This window comes from Argopecten irradians, unplaced genomic scaffold, assembly GCF_041381155.1.
Source record: "Argopecten irradians isolate NY unplaced genomic scaffold, Ai_NY scaffold_0901, whole genome shotgun sequence".
In the NCBI taxonomy this organism is placed as follows: Eukaryota; Metazoa; Mollusca; class Bivalvia; order Pectinida; family Pectinidae; genus Argopecten; species Argopecten irradians.
The window spans coordinates 1-20,126 of NW_027188368.1; the positions used below are offsets into that span (position 1 = coordinate 1).

The 20,126-nt window shown below is 35.8% G+C and overlaps 1 protein-coding gene across 1 annotated transcript; it reads right to left on the minus strand.

Moving 5' to 3' along the window:
• Positions 1–243: 243 nt before the first annotated feature.
• LOC138313762 (protein ced-11-like) lies at positions 244–19,749 on the minus strand (the record flags this gene model as incomplete). Its single annotated transcript, XM_069254065.1, has 15 exons — positions 244–911; positions 1,364–1,597; positions 2,041–2,184; positions 2,637–2,777; positions 3,072–3,184; positions 3,696–3,789; positions 4,603–4,855; positions 5,572–5,750; positions 6,719–6,874; positions 11,013–11,207; positions 11,666–11,793; positions 12,230–12,324; positions 15,752–15,761; positions 18,162–18,376; positions 19,598–19,749. Coding segments are annotated over 15 exons (2,298 nt in total), but the record flags the coding sequence as incomplete, so codon positions are not given.
• Positions 19,750–20,126: the final 377 nt, after the last annotated feature.

A 20,126-nucleotide genomic window follows, 5' to 3' on the forward strand; every position in this document is an offset into this window, starting at 1 on the left:
GATCCTGGTTAGGCATTTTGAAACATAATTTGCCGTACAACAGATCAAGAGTGGGATACTGGCTAAATGCATATATATCACACAATTAACGATGGCTTTCGGTTTTGTATTTTGAAAAAAGAAAGACGTTTATTTAATATTCTTAACGTAATAGTATAAAAGAACGCCCATAAAACATAACAAACAAAGTATTCATTATAATATACGTATATTACATAAAAGTCTATCATCGATTACAAAGTAAAGGGGAGTAACTCGTACGTGACAATTTAATTGACTAAGAACACAGAATTCGTCAGTCTGGAAAACCAGAACGAAGGTGTCCGTAATTATCAAGGGTCCACTGTATATTGAAATACTATTTGATTTACAAATTGAGAAAAAAACCTATTCAACACTCATTTAATTTCTTCTAGGTGAAAATAATTGAGAACTGCAATCAGGATTCCCCTAAAATTTGCCAACTTGAAGACTTCAATAACACTTTGTTGGACTCATGACTCATATTAAAAGAAAGAAAATCTTGATGTATAAAATAAGTCTTTTAAATAATATACATATCAACTAATTAATTTCCAAGTTTATTTTATTGTTTTATCTGAATTACAGTTGACCATGAGACCTTAAACATACTTCAATACACTGTTAAGTAAAAACAATTACTCTTTTTTCTATTCATACTTGATGTTCTCCATATTTCTTAAAATTGAAATGATTAAATTTCAATGTATTTTACCATCCAAATCATCAATCTTGGTGAGAAACATGGCAAAGAGAGGGCGAGTAAGGACTTTCTTCATGATGTCAATACCCATTGGGTAGTGAGGGTAAAGGACGGCCTGGATAGTCACCCCGCCAGAGATCAGAAAGATCAGGAACATACGTATAAATGCCACAAAGTCATGCTTGACCTGCAAAACTCAATAAGTTAATTCATGAGTAGATCATGGTATAGATATAATATTTGGTATTCCATCAATTCATATTAAAGAGTTACCTCCCGTTAGGGTAAGTTTCTACTGTGACATCAATATTTTGTGAGCAAAACATCATAATCAATATATGGCATTGTATGATTGTCTCATTATACAAAAACATCCAGATTTCACATGTCTAATATTAATAGAAACTAAAATGAAAGTTTTACCTATTGTTTGATTTACAATACTGGTAATTATGCAATAAATAGAATCTTACACTTGTGGCTTCATAATACAAAATATTAAACTTGTTAAATAAGTTGACACATTTTGTATGCCACTCACCTAAACCATCGTTTTAATAAATTCCAGGTTACATAGCCACTCATGTAAGGTCCTCTATGTATATGATTAAGCACACATTTGCCACAAGATTTACTTACCATTCGACTCATGCGAACTAACATAGGCCCGAGGGTGGGACTGATGAGTAGGTACGTTCCCAGTAGACGGTAGAAGAAATAGATAAGTCCCATGCTCATCACGGTTTTGGCGGCATTGATGTTGGCGTACACGAACCAGTGAGGTATAATTCGTAGGAAGAGGAAGCAGATAAGGAATATCAGGATCAAGGTAATCTCCAAACACTGTGAGAACAGGGAACCAGTTTTGTATTTCTGTGGAATAAAAGTTTGTTAACCTGGTTATTACCAACAGCAGGTACAAACCATTCAGAACTGTTAATGACAAATAGCACTTTAAAAGAGTTTAAACCCCTTTTTCTCTTTTCATGCTCTGGGTTCTAATCTTCCAGTCAAAGTGACATGGGCTTGTCAGGGTCAACAGTTACCATTATATTTTTGCTGGAAGTAGATGCTTAAAAGAATTACCTCATTTATCTACTGATCATTCAATCACATACACAATACTGTGACATTATCTGTTGTCTCTTTGATAATAAATTTATATTGTACTACATGGACTAGTACTTAGCCCTCTATGGAACTTAAGCCCCATAAATCCAATGATATGACATTGTGTCAAACAATGACAACTACAGATGGAATTAGCTTTCTCAAATGTACTGTCTGTTGTGCTATGTCATAAGTAAGAGACTCACTTGGTGTTTGACATAAGTTCTCCTGACCAGTTCAGTAAGGATGACCGCCGTCCAGAGCCACACCACAAGGTCAAGGGTCAAATTCCCACAGCTGGGCCAGAGTACTGCCAGGCAAAATACTCCCAGGTACACAAAGTAGAAAGCCTGGAGAGGAAGAGACATGGTACCATGGTAAGTGTTTAGATATACAGGTTCGTGTCTGATAAAATTACAAAAAACGAATGACAACCAGATAAGTTGATATGCTCAAAAAATTAAATGTACACTACAGTGGACCTCAATAATCTGGACACTTGCGTGCCCCACGAAAACCATCCGGATTGCAAATATCCCAGACGACTGAATTCCTTCTACTTATTAATAATCAGTAATTTCTGTTCAGATTGTGAGTTGTTGGACTAAAGTTTATATATATCAATGTCTGCATTATCATATGGGTCCACTTTACATTAGTACGACAGAATTTCTTTGTAATATCAGGAGAGGTTCGAATCAAGGACCTCTGAACACCAGCCGCATGCTCTACTGCCTGAGCTACCTGGTTACTGACAATCGACCCGGTCTAGTCCTGCTACAGTAGAAAAGATCCACTTTACCTGTGTTAACCAGAATTTAGTGATGGGTGCCACCCACAGAAGCTGGATTCTCCTCCATATGGCTAGGTGTCTCTTCTTGTTAGACTTCATGGCACTCTTTATCTTCACCTTCACATTCTTCAGACCTTTCTTCTTACTTATCTGAAAAATATAAAAATTTTCTAACAGTTGTTTATGGACGGACCAACAAAATCCATAGTTAATAGATCATAAAGTATATCACTGAAGTAAGTATCAGGTTAATTGATAAACTGAGAGAATATATATGCTAGGGTTGAAAAAATTAAAGTTTAAAAATTTGTTATTTATGAATGGACCATAAGGATTCGTATTAATAAATAGCTTATACAGTATGTTAGTCATAGTAAGTAATAAGTTAATGATAAAGTTGAGAGATATATGTATTTCATTTCTTATATGTTTTTGAGTAATTACATTACTAAGTTCGTTTTCCAGCATAGACTTGGACGATGGTAGAACTGTATCCTCATCCTCGTAATTGCTGTCAGATTCTCCCTCCTCATCATCGTCCTCCATCAAAATAGAGTCTAAGAACGTAAAACAATAGTAAAATAAAAACCAGAATTGTCTCTAGTAATTATCTGTCTCGCCATTTTGACATTAATTTACTCTATTACAGTCTGCTTGAGATTAGTTACCAGGTAGTTACAAATAAATGTCTGTGTGAAAATGGTGTCATTTTTCAACTGATTGTATCATTAACAAATTCAAAGATTTTGGATGAATCAAAATATGAATTACCTAAGGTTTTATTGATGATCTCTATCTATATTGCAAGTTTAGTTAAGATTGAACTGATATTTTTTAAAGACATGAATGCAAAATTTGATGATATTTGAATTCATGAACTGGTTTTATGTTATAGTGAAGAATTACTAGATTTTGATTGCTTGAGTTCTGTGGAAAAGAGCATCAACTGAGATCTATAGCCATATACCATCTACAATACGGTCATATAGGCCCCATAAAGGTAAAGAGCTGGAGAAAAACGTCTTTCAATTTCATAGGAGTAAAAAGTATAAAGAAGAAAGCGCTTACCATTGACTGTGATTCCTTTGACCCTTCTCAAAGATCCAGATGAAAAGTTTATCCAAAAAAACATTGGCAATATCAGAAAAACACTTGCCAAGATCTAACAGAAACAAAGAAAAATAATTATGATATCAAATTAAAGTTTCAAACATTATATTTACACTAAAGTCTTTAATAAAAAAATCATCAGGCAAGTCAGACTAATAACTGAACAAGAGGCCCAGCGGGCCTGTATCGCTCACCTGTTTTGTAATGCCAAGTACTGTTGTGAATACCGGGGGGTCAGAGCCAAAATTTATACAAGTTCTGTTCCCCTTCCCCCAAGGATGTTTGTGGCCAAATTTGGTTACATTCCATGCAGAACTCTAGGACAAGTAGCGATTTATAGAATTTACCTCTATTTTCCCTATTGGGCCCTGCCCCCAGGGGTCAGAGCCAAAATTCATACAAGTGCTGTTCCCCTTTTCCCAAGGATGTTTGTGACCAAATTTGGTTACAATCCATGCAGAACTTTAGGACAAGTAGTGATTTACTTCTATTTTCCCTATTGAGCCCTGCCCCCCAGGGGTCAGAGCCAAAATTTATACGAGTTCTGTTCTCCTTCTCCCAAGGATGTTTGTGGCCAAATTTGGTTACAGTCCATGCAGAACTCAATGACAAGTAGCGATTTAAAGGAAATGTTGACAGACGGACGGACGACAGACGACGCGCCATGACATAAGCTCACCAACCCTTCGGGCCAGGAGGGCTAAAAATGACATACTAGCACATACATCCTGACTGTCATCAATGGTACATGATATACATATATGTTATAGTCCGCCTTATCTTGAAAAAAAAGATACAGGTTGTAAACATAAATGGCTATACAGAAAGTTGACATATGTAATACTAAGTGGAAATATTTATTTACCTTGAACCAATAGGGAAGCCTAAAGATGCCCCAGTGAACTTCTTTGACATGAATGGCGCCGAAAAGTTTTTTTGTCAGCCATTTTTGACAGCAGGGATGTGCAATAAAGTTCATGTAGTTAGCGTCGTGGGCTATTTCCAGGGTTGTCTTGTTGTTGAAATCAGGTAGCTGTTTACACAGGATGTTGTAGGCCTGAGCACTAGAGTCTCGGAAACTGATGTCCAACACACCTAGTGCGATCTTACCAAAGTCACTAAAATAATAAAAAATAGTTGAATTACTAAATACTCTTAGGAGAGAAGCAGAGAGTAATTAATCTAATACATGTAAAGTATTACACCTAAGATAAAATGCCAATGAGAAGTCCCCGTTGTGTTTCCATAGTAACATTAATCGTTATTAAACCATGTGATGTGTGAAAGTAGATTCATTAGTTTAACAGCCAAGGTCATATAAGGACATGGCAGGTTTGTTGGTGGAGGAAAGTCGTGTACCCGGAGAAAAAACTTTGACCAGTGTCAGTACCTGGCAACTGCCCCACATGAGATTCGAACTCACAACCCAGAGGTGGAGGGCCTGTGGTAATATGTCGAGACATCTCAACCACACGGCCATCGCGGCCCCAGAAATGTTACAAAACTTGATAAATGATTAAGTTTGAAGAAAATTGATCCAAAGACTAATGAGTTATTGGCCATTTTACAAAACCTGTGTATAATGACCTGGTTACCATGGCATCCAAAGCATTCCAATAATAAAGTTTTCATGTACATCTGCACTTGGTTCCCAACATCACTGTAAAGTTTCAGGGAAATTGGTTGAGTAATTTAGAGTTGTTCAGACAAGATTTATGGACGAGCGACAAAACTTTCCAAAGAATTCTTCCAATTATATACACAAATAAACAAACATATCTACAACAACCATGATATCAAACTGTTACACAGACTTTCTAAGAGACAAACTTACTTCGCCTTGTTTTCCATCTCTGTCCGTAGGTAAAGTTCTATACAGTTCTTGGCCAGTTCCTTGTACATGTTGCTACAGATGAGGGCCATAGCTATGGGTTCCTCACACCTCTGCCACAGGACTTTAGCCAGCTTCTGTCGGTTCATCAGTACAGCCCATATAATGAGACAGTTCAGTGCCTGTATAACATAAACACAAACTGAAATAAAATACCAATCTGGACCTGATTTCTCGAAACAAACTTAAGTCAAAAACTAACTTAAGTCATAAATTGCAATAGAAGTTACATAAGGGAAAAAACTTCAGTTTTGACTTAAGTCTGCACTTTTGTTTCGAGAAATCGGGGCCAGAAGTCCCTGTTATGTTTCCATGGTAACTTTACTGTTATTAAACCATGTGGTGTGTGAAAATATAGGCTTCAAAATATTATATGACTTACAGCTCATATGATGAGACAGTTCAGTGCCTGTATAATATAAAAACACTGATCATCGGAAAAGTCCATTATAAACCTCTTATGATAAAGCTAGTTATTGTAAACTTTCATAACAGTTAAACTAAGCAGGATGATCCAACATTACACATGATAAATTATATAAGCTGGCTTTTATTTTTACTGCCAATGGGTTACACCAAGATATTTCAAATTTGCTTTCATTGCATAATTACTGCATCTAATTGCCAGCGATATTAACACAATGACCAAATCTAAATAAAAAATTATATATATATAATAATGACTGAAGTCTCTAAATTATCTTAATCTTATGATTATCACATACAGAACAAAAAAAATTCAAATATTTTCAGATTGCAAAACCCTCTATCATTGCATGATAAAACAAATCAAATCTCTATTGTAAGAGAATACAGCATTTACCTAAAGATTTCTTCCTATTATATGGCACTTTAAAACATGGCTATGATGTAATCTTTTGTTGTCACCGTATGCACTGCTTTATTTGGGCTATTAGACAGAGGACAGAAAGAGCATAGGTCTATATGTGTTAAAGTATAGGAAACTGTTCAGTAAAAGATACTAGCAACAGATTCACTTTTTTGACATTATAAATAGGTCCATATTTGATACTGGTAATTTGTCAGAAATCTATAATACCAATATTTTAGTGAGTCATCATAGACGTACCTTTCTCTCAGCCACAGCTGGGTTAGAAACATACAGTCCAGCGGAGTTCATAGACAATTCATACGGCTGGACAAAATCCTTGATACCACTCAACTTGTTAATCAGACGATTCAGATCATTGGAGAGGAATTCTTTCTGTAGAGGTAGGTCAGCTTCCTGGAAATTATAATTATCATGGATAACTTGATGAATTTTATATGGAGTTTTATACACATTAATATTAAAGAAACTCCACTGCTGACAAATGGTATTTTTTCACTATTAAAAACAGGAGCAAATGATTTAGTATTTCTCTTCAGCTACAAAAGTTACTTAATTTACACCATTACCACCATTGAAAAGTTTGAGCTTCTAATTTTACTTCAATTTCAAAATATAAAAAATAATTAATTATATATATATAATTGCATCCCGAAAACAAGAGATCCCAGAGGGATCTTGGCGCCCACCAAAGAATGATCTATGTCTGACAAACGAAAGAGGGATCTTTTCTCTGCTTTTCAAACTTTTACTACATATTACTACATATGAAATTTGAGAAAGATCCTTTGAGTACTTTCTGATATATATAACAGTATTAAACTTCAATAATAATATTTTCAGCAATGTTTCTATGGTTACAGAAAAAAGCACAAAAAGTGAAAACCTAAAAATAGCAAAAGGCACTACTAGACCATAAGAACAATGTGTCTATGAAGTTTCATGGAAATATCTCTGCTGGTTTTAGAGTTGTGCTCCGGAAACGATTCTTACACAAAAATCTGCCATTTTCAGCAATGTTTCCATGGTTACAGAAAAAAGTACAAAAAGTGAAAACCTTAAAATAGCAAAAGGCACTACTAGACCATAAGACTAATGTGCTTATGGAGTTCCGTGCATATATCTCAACCGGTTTTAGAGTTATGCTCCGGAAACGAACCTGGTACAAAAATATGATATTTTCAGCAATGTTTCCATGGTTACGGAAAAAGTGCAAAAAAAGAAAACCTAAAAATAGCAAAAGGCACTACTAGACCATAAGAACAATGTGTCTATGAAGTTTCATGGAAATATCTCTGCTGGTTTTAGAGTTGTGCTCCGGAAACGATTCTTACACAAAAATCTGCCATTTTCAGCAATGTTTCCATGGTTACAGAAAAAAGTACAAAAAGTGAAAACCTAAAAATAGCAAAAGGCACTACTAGACCATAAGACCAATGTGTCTATGAAGTTTTGTGGAAACATCTCTTCTGGTTTTAGAGTTATGCTCCGGAAACGAACCTGGTACAAAAATATGATATTTTCAGCAATGTTTCCATGGTTACGGAAAAAATGCAAAAAATGAAAACCTAAAAATAGCAAAAAGCACTACTAGACCATAAGACCAATGTGTGTATGAAGTTTCGCGGAAATATCTCTACTGGTTTTAGAGTTATGCTCCGGAAACGAACCTGGTACAAAAAATATGATATTTTCAGCAATGTTTCCATGGTTACGGAAAAAATGCAAAAAATGAAAACCTAAAAATAGCAAAAGGCACTACTAGACCATAAGACCAATGTGTGTATGAAGTTTCGTGGAAATATCTCTACTGGTTTTAGAGTTATGCTCCGGAAACCATTCGTACGGACGGACGGACAGACGGACGGAACCCATTTGTATATCCCCCGCCAAAATCCAAGATGACTACCTGTCAGTCATCTTTTTGACCGATCAGTCCGAAAATGCAATAAGCACAACTTAGGTCCTAGGAGAACTTACATATAAAATTTGAGACAGATCACTCCAGTACTTTCTGAGAAATAGCGGTAACCAAATTCAAAGATGGTGGCCTGTCAGCCATCTTGTTGACCGATTGGTCCCAAAATGCAATATGCACAACTAGACCATTAGAGGAACCTTCAATTAAGGATTGATTGTCAATTTTGTTGCTTGCATTGACTGATGAAGAAAGTTAATCTCGTGCAAATGAAGTGAACTGCGAAGCAGTTCATGTAACATTTGCACGAGATTAACTTTCTTCATCAGTCAATGCAAGCAACAAAATTGATAATCAATCCTTATATTTACATTAACCAATCTAAAAATTCCGCTGTTAAAAAAAGTCAAATTATATGTGTTCGGTATAAGATTATTATACAATTTTGCAACATTGTACCAGTTATCGTACATGTATGTACAGCTACGGAACAGCTAGAACGCCAGTCAGTTCTTCTCGTCACCAAGGCAACACAAAATGTAGTTCCGAAAATAACTTCATTCTTTGTGCGTTGTTACGATAAAAAACGGAGATTTTGAAATATTGTTTTTATATTCAAGAATTAATGGCTTAAATTTTATCATAAAACATTATTATGTAGCTTCAAATACAAAAATTGCTGCTGCGCAGTACTAGCAGTGCAGTCAATGTGTAATCCGGTCGCTCGATTGAGCAGGGGTCCGGTTTCGAAGAAAATGACGATTGTGGTGAAAATGCTGAATAGTTGGTATCTAAACATAATCAAACCTTTTAAAACTCAATTATAATTGTTATGGAATTAACTGAATGTTGTATTTCCGTCTGATAATTATTTGTAGCTGACATTTAAATATGTATTAACTAAACCTGTTGTGAAATCCAACCCCTGTGTCTGTAGTATGTGATGCAGTCCAATAATCATGCTTCCGGGGCTCAATAAAACGTGTTAAAATGCGGGACTTAGTCGCAGATCACTGGAAGACTTCTGTGTTATTCTTGAAATGTGATAACTTTTCTGTCTACTGGAGTTTGGGGATTAAAATTTCGGTATAAAGTAAGTAGAGAAACATCGATTTGAAAAAAGTTGGCGGTTTCCCAACGACCCTCCAATGCCGTGGATTTTGACACTCACAGAATCGTTTCGTTAGGCTTAATGTCACTGAAATTAGCCTGTTTGCTATTTGAGCGTATTTTCATGGAAATCTATCGTTTCTAAGCTTACATGTATGACAACGTTTCACATATATTGTACACATTAAACTATTTGCGTTCGATTATGCCTACTAGGCTATGCGATGAGTGGTGATACCCTCACTGGCGTTCGGTTCTTTCTAAAAAACATGGAACCAGCTAACCCCATAAATTAACAACTGTTTTGAAATAAAAAAAATACATTTGTTAAATTTTTTCTTTAAACGTTTGTCTTGCTTTTAAATTAAGGAATAATCTCTATATAAAACAATTAAAAACAAAATTAAATTGCTTTTTAGTTTTAATTTCATTTGCTTTGGGCGTTTATTCTTGGCTGCCCAGTTGGTTTATATTTTATAGGCATATAATTAGAGGAAGCTTTTGGGAAATGCATCCCCGGTTCAGGGCTAGTATCTGCTTCAAGCGCAATTTTTTGTTTACCTGGGCTTGAGCCCTAAATTCAGGTTTGGATGGTCATCAAATAAAGTTTTCCGTGGTGTAGTTTTATTATTTCCTGCTTAGGCGGGGGGGGGGTCTTAGATCTATAATATTATATTACTGACAATTTCTAATATCACTTTATCAAGCATTCTTGTCTGTGTTTCTAAATGTACAACGGTAGGCCTAGGCCACATCGCAGAAAGTTCGTTCAAAAACTGAAGCGGCGTAAAACTACAATGTAGGTCAAAATGTAAACAATGTCAAAATGTATTCTCACGCTGGTCAGAGGTCAGCACGTGACCAAGCATCTTCATTGGGAAATGAAGTGATCGGAGTTTACTAGTTTCATTGAGGCGGAGCGAAGTGAAAATGTAAATATATGAAATTGGAGACAGATCCCTTCAGTACTTTCTGAGAAATAGTGGTAACAAGCTTCAACTATCAAAATCCAAGGTGGTGGCCATGCGGCCATTTTGTTGACCGATTGGGTCCCAAAATACAATATGCACAACTAGGGCCCTAGGGGAACCTACATATGAAATTTGAGACAGATCGCTTCAGTACTTTCTGAGAAATAGCGGTAACAAGAATTGTTAACGGACGGAAGGATGGACGGAAGGTCAAGTTCTGGAAACTCAAAGAAGTTTTAAGAAAACCAAGTCTGCATGCAAGTCAATTCTCCATACATGAAAAATTGCATGAAACTTTACGCAAATCCTGCTGTTTGCTTCCTTGACAGTAAAACCTGCCTTGTTTCTGGAAAATGACATTCAAATTTTGTCAAGATAGTAACATTTTGTGGATACATTGACGTGACAAGGTTGTATTGCATTGGTAGCCATGGATGTAATACAGCCGCAGACAACCTGAGTGTATTGAATAAACCAATACTACATGATAAGTATATAAAAGAAAACTCAATTGACATATAAACTGTAAGCTCACCACACTACTGAAGTTTAAAGCTCCTTCCAAGCACACTGTTGTGAAAAATTCTCGATCTTCAGCTCTTTCAAAGAGAAGTTTGAACTTTTTGTGGTTCAAAAACTTGTGGATCTGAATTCCATGGTCAAGAAACAAGTCCACGAATTCTTCTCTGTCAGTTTTCAGCAAAGCCTTCTCCAACAGCTCCTTGTTCAACTAAAAAACATTGTGGACATTTCTGTTTACGATACAATTTTTCGAAATCAATCCTCGTCTAATTGAATCCACATACAATGTACCTGTGTATCCCAATGTATGGTATTTTCCTTTATTTATGCAATTAAAACATGTATAATTTGAAAAATTGACTGTGTCAGCCAAATATGCTGCTCCAGGTGACATCTGGTTTACACTGTTCTATGTTTTTTATATTTGGAAAAGTGTAAATAAATGTACAATAAATGAGATACTTCATTAAATTTAAATAGAAAGCATATACATCCAGATGTATCAAAAAGCAAATGTAATTGAAAGGACAAATAAATATATACCAGCATGCATTTAACATGACAGGAAAATTTAAATCTGTAATATGTTTGGGTCAACTGCTAAAATTAAATATGACGCACACTTTCATTTATCTTATAAAGATGGAGCTTTTAAATCCCTTATACCTTGATTTTGGCGTAGTCGTCTCGCTGGAATATCTGGGTCTGAACTAAATCTGGACGATTCCAGTCCAGAATTAATTGGAGATTCTTATACAGCTGTTCCTTCCATTTACTGGCCACCTGCTTCTCTGCTGTCAGCAAAGGAACAATACATAGAATCAAAAACTGTCTGTATAAAATTTGAAATGATTTGACATTATCAATTCAAGTAATATAATTAATAAAAACTTCTGATTTTACAATAAAAGGAGTTGATCTATTTGTAGCTTGTACATAGTGTTTAATAGGTCTCTGTCACTCAGCTGATGGAGCATTAGCTAAGTCTTTAGAGCCATATGTTTTCACACCAGAGACGTGGGTTTGATTCCTGGTCAGGGCATTTGACAGGAATGTGTATTTTTTCCTGTTCTTTTACAATAGTTTGATACTGCCTATCAATAATTCAACATACATTTTTTACTATTAATTAATACTTGTGCATAAAAATCAGCAAGTTGCATTTTATGAATTTTAACAGGATTAATGGTAAAAAAAATATGCACTAGTATTTTGCCTTGATGAACTTACATTTGAAGAGGGCTTTGAGTAAATACTTGTCCAGATCTTTTTTAAATTGGCATCCCAACCTTGCATGCTCACAACAGTCATAAATGTTGATCGTCCTGTTGGCAACAAGAATAATATTAAACATAGAAATGAATAAGATGATTTAATTAATGAAACATTAATTGAGACTAGAAATAAAAATACATGATAATTGTATATCATATAAATGAATTATCCTAGATATTTCAGGGATTACTATCACTGTTGAAATCCACCCCTGGACTATGTCATAGCAAAACTGAAGGCTCTGCATGCCACAAGTAGTCTTCTCTTTCAGTTTTACTATGGGGTTATAGTTCGGGGTGGATATATCAACAGTGATAGTAACCACTGGAATATTGAGGATGATCATATAAACAATGACCTGCTTTTAGCAGATAGCACATGATCTGATCCAAGGCCAAAAAAAATTAATTGTTAGTTTTTTCAGGCCACTTTTTTAAAAAGTCAGTGCGGGCGGGCGGGAATATTTTTTATTTTCTATTTCTCTGAAAACAAATGCAGCAGATAACATTTTATTTTTTTCTCACTTGAAGGACATGAAAATCAATGAAAACACGTGTAGAAAAATGTAAATTTCTTACTCAGTCTTTAAGAACAGCTTTTAAATATCTCAATCGTCACTATATCCAAAGAAATCCAGTTGAAAATACATAATCCTGGGAGGAACCATTCCGTTTTGAGACAAATGCTAACATCGGCAGACATTTTTACCGGGAAATGAAAGGAGTATACTAAAATTGGAGCCAATTTCCGAGTGCGTTTTCGAATGGAAATTTCGGGCGGAGTTCGAATGGAAATTTGGGCTGCGTTCGATGCGGCGGTCTCGATTTTAATTTTTAAGTTATGGCGCATAAAAACGTTGGTGCGGGGGGTAAATGTCGATGCAGGGCGGGGCCTGAGAAACTAAGAATTAATTTTGTTTGGCCCTAAGTGAATCTATTTTTCCTGCATTAGGGGAGGATAATGCTTGAAATAGCATATTATTTTTTTTGATGTAGATCAAAGGTCAAAATGTAGGTCACTGTGGCCTACATTTTGTTTCTTTCTATTAGCAATGTTAGTTATAGAAAATCCAAGTTCAATTTTTGCTAACCTCCTTGAGCTAACGTACCTACTACATTGTAATATCTCTGTCCCTGCACTGAATTCCGTTCCTCGCCAGATCGTTATCCTTGAAGTCGTTTGGATATGCTTTTACATATCAACTTGATTAACTCCTGCCTTCAGGAATGTTTCACCAGAAAGTCTGGATCAGTCCTACTAACATAAAAATCAATGTATTTTTTAAACTGAATAAATTAAATATGCATTTAAAGATGTTTAAACAATATAAGATTTGAGGTAAACATAAACATTTTCAGTCCCCAAACTTCAACAATGTTAGTCTGTGTCTAGTTACTTCATAACAAATATTTGAAATAAGAGCAACCCATCAAACAACGTGGTCCTGTGCACTAGTTAGAGATTTAATGGAACTGTTGGACGGTACGGTTGACGGAAGGCCGCGCCATGACATAAGCTCACCGGCCCTTCAGGCAAGGTGAGCTTACAAGAAGCCCAAGAAGTATTGCAAAGTTGGTTCAAATCTGTAAAAAGTATTTACGAATTAGAATAAACTTTAAAGTTGAACCTTTTAGAATTTTTATTTTTTGTTTTTCATTTTGATAGTGTATTATGTTACCAAACCTTATGCTTAAAATTCCCAATTTGCTTTACCAAACTAGAAGTCAGTCAGTGTCAGTGATTTTAACACTTTTTAATCTATGAAGATTACCTGGTTTGATCACACCTGTGAATTCAGAAGAAGATCCCCTTTGACCCCTTTTGGCCCTACCCCTAAGGCCCCTGGGCTAATAATTCTAACCCAGTTTGACTCATTTCCTATTTAAAACTAAGCAAATAATGTTCATAAATGTGTTTTTCCCAATATAAAATATAGTATTAATTGACCCCCCCTCCAGGTATAGGGAAACCTGAGATCCCAGGGGCCATGAAATTCACAATTTTTGTAAAGTGCCCTAATGACCTTCCAATCTACATGAAGAATATCTGGTTACATCTAATCTGCTGAATTCAGAGAAGATTTTTGAAGTTTAAGCCTATTTTGACCCCTTTCGGCCCTGCCCTATCGAGCCCCATGGGGGTCAGCTCATGGGGAAAATTGTTTTTCGGATTCAATGGCCATCTCATAGGGATAATTCTGACAACATTTGACTTATTTTTCTATTATTAAATGACCAAATATTGCTCCAAAATGTGTGTTTTCAATATATAAACTATAGTAAACTTATACCCATCCCCAGGGGGAAACCTGAGGACCCAGGGTCATATAATTCACAATTTTTGTAGAGGGCCTTGAGGAACCTTTCTATCCATGAAGAGTAATTGATTTCTACCACATCTGTGAATGGAGCAGAAGATTTTTGAAATTTTAGTCAATTTTTAGCCCCCTTTTGGGCCCCTCCCACAGCCCCCTGGGGGGGGTGGGGGTCATATAATTCACAATTTTGATCGGCCTTATGCCTTAGAAGGTTTGTGCAAAATTTCATTGAAATTCCTTCAGCGGTTTTTGAGAAGAAGTCGAAAATGTAAATATTGTTTAGAACACACGACGGGAGGACGGACGCTCAACGAACGACAACGGACAAAAGGCGATTAGAATAGGTCACTTGAGACTTCGTCTCAGGTGACCTAAAAAAATTCCGCCGAACGGCCCGCACTGACTTTTTAAAAAAGTGGCCTGAGAAAACTAACAATTAAATTTTTTTGGCCCAAGCCTAAATGTTTTTTTCCTTCTGTTTTTGTTTACTGAAAAATCACGTTTTATTAATATTCCTGTTTACAAACCTCCCATGGTACGTTATTTGTACCCCCAGGGGGGCTGTGGGTTTATATAATTCCAATTTTTGATTGGCCCTTATTGCCTAAGAAGGTTTGTGCAAAATTTCATTGAAATTGCTTCAGTGGTTTTTGAGAAGAAGGTCGTAAAATGTAAATTTGTTTTACGAACACAACAGCGGACGACGCACGACGACAGGACAAAAGGGCAATTAGAAAAGGTCACTTGAGTCATTTGTTTCAGGTGACCTAAAAATATATACCTAAATACATCATTGAATTGGATGAAGAGCCCTTGATGAAGAATTTTTTGTATCCATGAATACATTGTATGCTGAAAGTAAGAAAGACGCCAAATATTGTGGTTTTATATTAATACAGTATTTCCATGTTAAGATAACAAACCTTTCCTGTGATTTCTGGTAGCGACGAAAGGGCTAAGAGGTCCGCGACAATCCTCCACTGCCCTTGAGAAACCACCACTGGCATCTTATTGCTTAGGTTAGAACAGGGATATGTCATCCACATTCTTAGGGGAGCCTCTGGACCAGAACAGGGGACTAATCAACAGGGATCGTCTTGTTCTTGTCGTTTGAACATATACATATTATCATTGTTAAAAAAACTGGTTATATTGCTCACTCATCTGAAACTGTAATGTGCAGAAAAAATATCAATTTATTGGAAAATACCTGTTTACCTCTTCTTAAACACCTTTATCAACTTTTCTTATTTAAAATCTTTGCTTTGTTTTCATTTATGTTTAACATTCAATTTAAACACTCCAGGGTCGTGATGCATTTAGAGATTTGCTAGGTTTAAAATGAAGAGGAGGAAAGCCAGAATACCTGAACAAAAAAACCATCCGACCAGCTGTCAGTACCTGGCAACTTCCCAACATGGTTATCAGATTCTAAAACACAGAGGTGGAGGGCTCTTTGTGGGTAATATGTTGGGACTCAATTAATAGGGCTGTGGATTGTCTAACATGTGTGCGATCCGATCCGATCCACGATTCAGGCGTTGACGATTACACAGATCGGACCACGAATCACCAGTTAGATACAAGCAAAAAGATTCAATTTGCAGTAAAACTGCTTTTTATTGATAAATCAAATATTGGTCTTATTATATTGATAAATGTTTGATTGATATTAAAACCAAGTTTTTAGCAGTTTTTACATTCCTTATCATTAAGCAATAAGAGTTACAGGTGAAGTACAGTAGGATTCAGTCACTGTAACTGTAAAAAAATCAAATCATTTGAACTTTTGAAATAACATCATCTCAAAAATACTACTGCCACATCACAATTACGGCATGAATCAAAGTCAAACTCTCTGTGAACAGGTACACTGTATATACATTATCATGGTAAGTCATAAATCACCATATCAAAACATTTTCATTGTTACTTTTATTTTGGTCAAATACAGAAAAACATTGAAATTAAGAAAAAAAAATCAAAATCTACTTTGGTTTCTAGACCTATAGTTTTTATTTCTAATCAGGTGATTTATGATTTTGACTCAATTAGCCTACCTTTCGTTTTTGACATGGGGTTCACATCTACAGTACTCAGTTGCCTAATATAATATATTCGTATTTTTACATATTTCCGACCCGTAATGAAAACGAAATCGATAATAATCATTTTACATCTCTAGAAGTCAATAATTATGTTTTATCATTATTATTTTATGAAGAATTCACAACATTTGCATCGAAGCGTGGGTACGAAATAACATGTTCGCTAGCTTTACTTCACGTAGCTCATGTGTACTTTCCGGGTAATACTTCAAAGTGAAAAAACATCGATGATATTCAGACTTTAGTGTACATTCCTTCACACTTTTTGGAGCTATGACAGCATTAAAGAAGGTACTATTCTTTTGCATTTTGAAAGAGAGTCTGCGATCAACAAAATATCAGAAGTAACGAATATTCGTATCCGATCTTTCTCAATAATTCGTGAATACTCGAGTACTCGGGATACTCGTTACAGCCCTACACCTTAACCACTAGAATACAGTTTATTTGAATGGGTATGAGGGAAATAGCACTTTTATTGTCCCCCGAGACATAAACTATTTCCCGAGGCGACAGCCGAGGGAAATAGTTGTTTCAAGGGGGACAATAAAAGTGATATTTCTCGAATAAAACTCCATTCAATATGTGTTTTATTATTAACGTGTGAGAATAATGCTATAACATATAACCCATTGATATTTTCACTTGTTCCCACATTCCATTATCATCGATAGTGCCCAGTGATTTTTCTCTGTACGTAGTCCTTTGAAATATTAACTGCTGTTTTTACAAACTTGCTGTGTTGTATTCCTCTGTCCCTATAGGTCAACATTTTTTCAAGAAGATTCCCTCGTCTATGGTTGTCGAATATGGAGGCCATTGTTGTAAACATTGTTGTCGTCCGACAACGTCAAATCTAGATCTACTAAGCGCTTTTTGTGTTTTTTTTGTTGGAAATGAGATACAGTTCTGAGAAGTCTTACGAATGATGTTCTCCCAATGCGTTAGCCTAATCTAGTTCATGAGTTAAGCAAAAGGGGTCCAGCGGAAAATTTGATTGCAGGTTATATAGCTCATTTTCAGGGTAATGTTTTCGACCACGACTATCTTAACACAGTAAATAGGGGTTTTTTAAACGAGTCTGGATTACGATTGGATTTGCAATAGGCATTTTCTAGTTATCTACTCTTTATATAGTGAAAAAAAGGAAGCATATGGTATATATAATTTCAAAATAAAAAATGCCTAAAATATATGTATGTTACTATTGCTTCAGCGTTATCTTTCATTCATCTTTATTTTTCATTGTTCATGTCTGATTCAATGATAATTGACTTCTTCTTACACTAGAACTCTCATCAGCCTATGGACAATTAAAATATATTTGCTAACATTGGCTTGGTAAATTTTTTTTTACTTTCTGTTATATGTCTGAAATTTGGTTTCCAAAGTTTCAAAACTAGGGGGGAGATTTAACCTAGTATTAAAATTTATTCTGGTTTATGGAAAATGATAATCTTACCCAGCTGAACACTCTTCTGAGTCGCCGTGGTCGTTCTACAAGCTTGAAACTCAAACTCCTTCTCTAGTGTACACCCTGATGTTGGTGAAGAACATTCGGTCGAGATCTTCCCTCCTCTACGATCATAAAATGGGTGGGGTGTGGTCGGGGGGTTTAGCTCATATTTATCACTGTCGGGCTGGTGACCCTCGTTCTTAAGCCCAACACCTTCCTTCCTGTCCAAAACATAACAATTTGTGTTTATATAAATTTTAGAGCTTCACTGAATTAATAATAGTTTTTCAACAGTGTGTATCTATTCTATAAATAAGTTTCCCTGTTGATACATTTGAACGAATATATATATGTCCAGTTTAATGAAAATCTTTAATGAATTTTGGAATGAAATACTTGTTTACACAAATGAATCTGTTCTAATATATATATTAGCAAATCAATTTCAATAAATTTATATAAATAGTCACTGGTATATTTTAATCTTAAATGATCACAGAGCTATAGGGGATCTAAATCAGAGACCTACTGGCGTCACTAGCTAGTTCTTAGCTCAAGCCGAGCTGAGCTAAGAGAAGTTCCCTATAGACATTTAAGGGTCATATATTGACTGCTCAGAGGTTCACCAGTAGTTACAACATATACATGACTGCATCAGGGGAGTTCTACAAATTGTAATATCGAAACTTACTCTTCATATTTATTTGTACCACTTCATTAGGTTACATTTGTTTCTAATATAAATGCAAATAATGTTTTTAAGAACCAAAGGTCTCAATAACCTCAATTCACAGTGAATTTACCATAATTTTTGATATTCCTAATATAGATTTCAGAATTCACCTCTCTCCAACAATAGCTAACTTACAGATACATCTAGCTTGTCACCATTACTTCAGAACCAGTCCTTGGGTATAGAATTCCCTACTTAAAGTGAGTTTCTGGGATTTCTTGGTACAGCGTTGGCTGGTCGAAAATACATCACTCTGTTGTGTGCTCGGTTGCTTAGCCGTAAGAGCCTTCTCCTCACCTAAATGGGCGATCGCCGACTAATCTTACGAAATCTCCTCCATCAAGCCCACTCGTTACTAATCCCACATCTCAAGTATGTGTTTGCTGCTAACAAAATAACCATTCCACCAATATTTAACTCCATTTTTTATGATTTACGTTGATAATGATAAATTTCATCTAAACGGACATCCCTGTTTCATTTTGGTTAATCTAAACTTCACCCCCCCCCCCCTCCCCCCCCCCCCCCCCCCCCCCCACCCCCCATATACTGTCGTTCAAGCCCTGAATATTAAACACAAAACAGCTGAAAGATGATACAAGCTGGTGGCTTTGTCTTTAAACTTACGCCTTGATGATAGCTTTCTGAAATTGTTGCTCTTCACTCGGTACGATTTCTTCCCATAGCGCTTTGAAATGTATCTTCACACCTGATGTATTTTATCGCGAAAGATCGTACAATCTGTTGACTTTGCATCTCTCCATCGTTACAGTCGACAGGAAACTGCTGATGGTAAACCTCACAAGCATTTGGGAGGGCGACCGTGTACACTGGATTATGCACAAATAGTGCCTGCTTTGGCTGCAAATTAAGGGAAGTTTATTAAAAAGAATATGATCAATCACGAAGAGCATCCACTGACAATGACAGTAATTGATAGGATGTGTTGTGTTGCATTTTGACAAATACAGAATTACTGCTGCAATCAAATGGATTAATTCGCGTACTATATGATACGGCGCCGATAACGTTTGGGGCAACTTATATTTTTTTCCTTAAATGGTGATGGATTTTAGGTTAAATGATGTTATACCTACCACTTTAAAAAATTTTGTTTTACTTCAGCGGGGAGATTACAAAGTGTTACATTCCTTCATCCACTGGAGAAACTAGGTCTCTCAAATAACAATGTATTGGGTATCAATGTGCGTATCATACATTAGGACCCATTCAGAAAT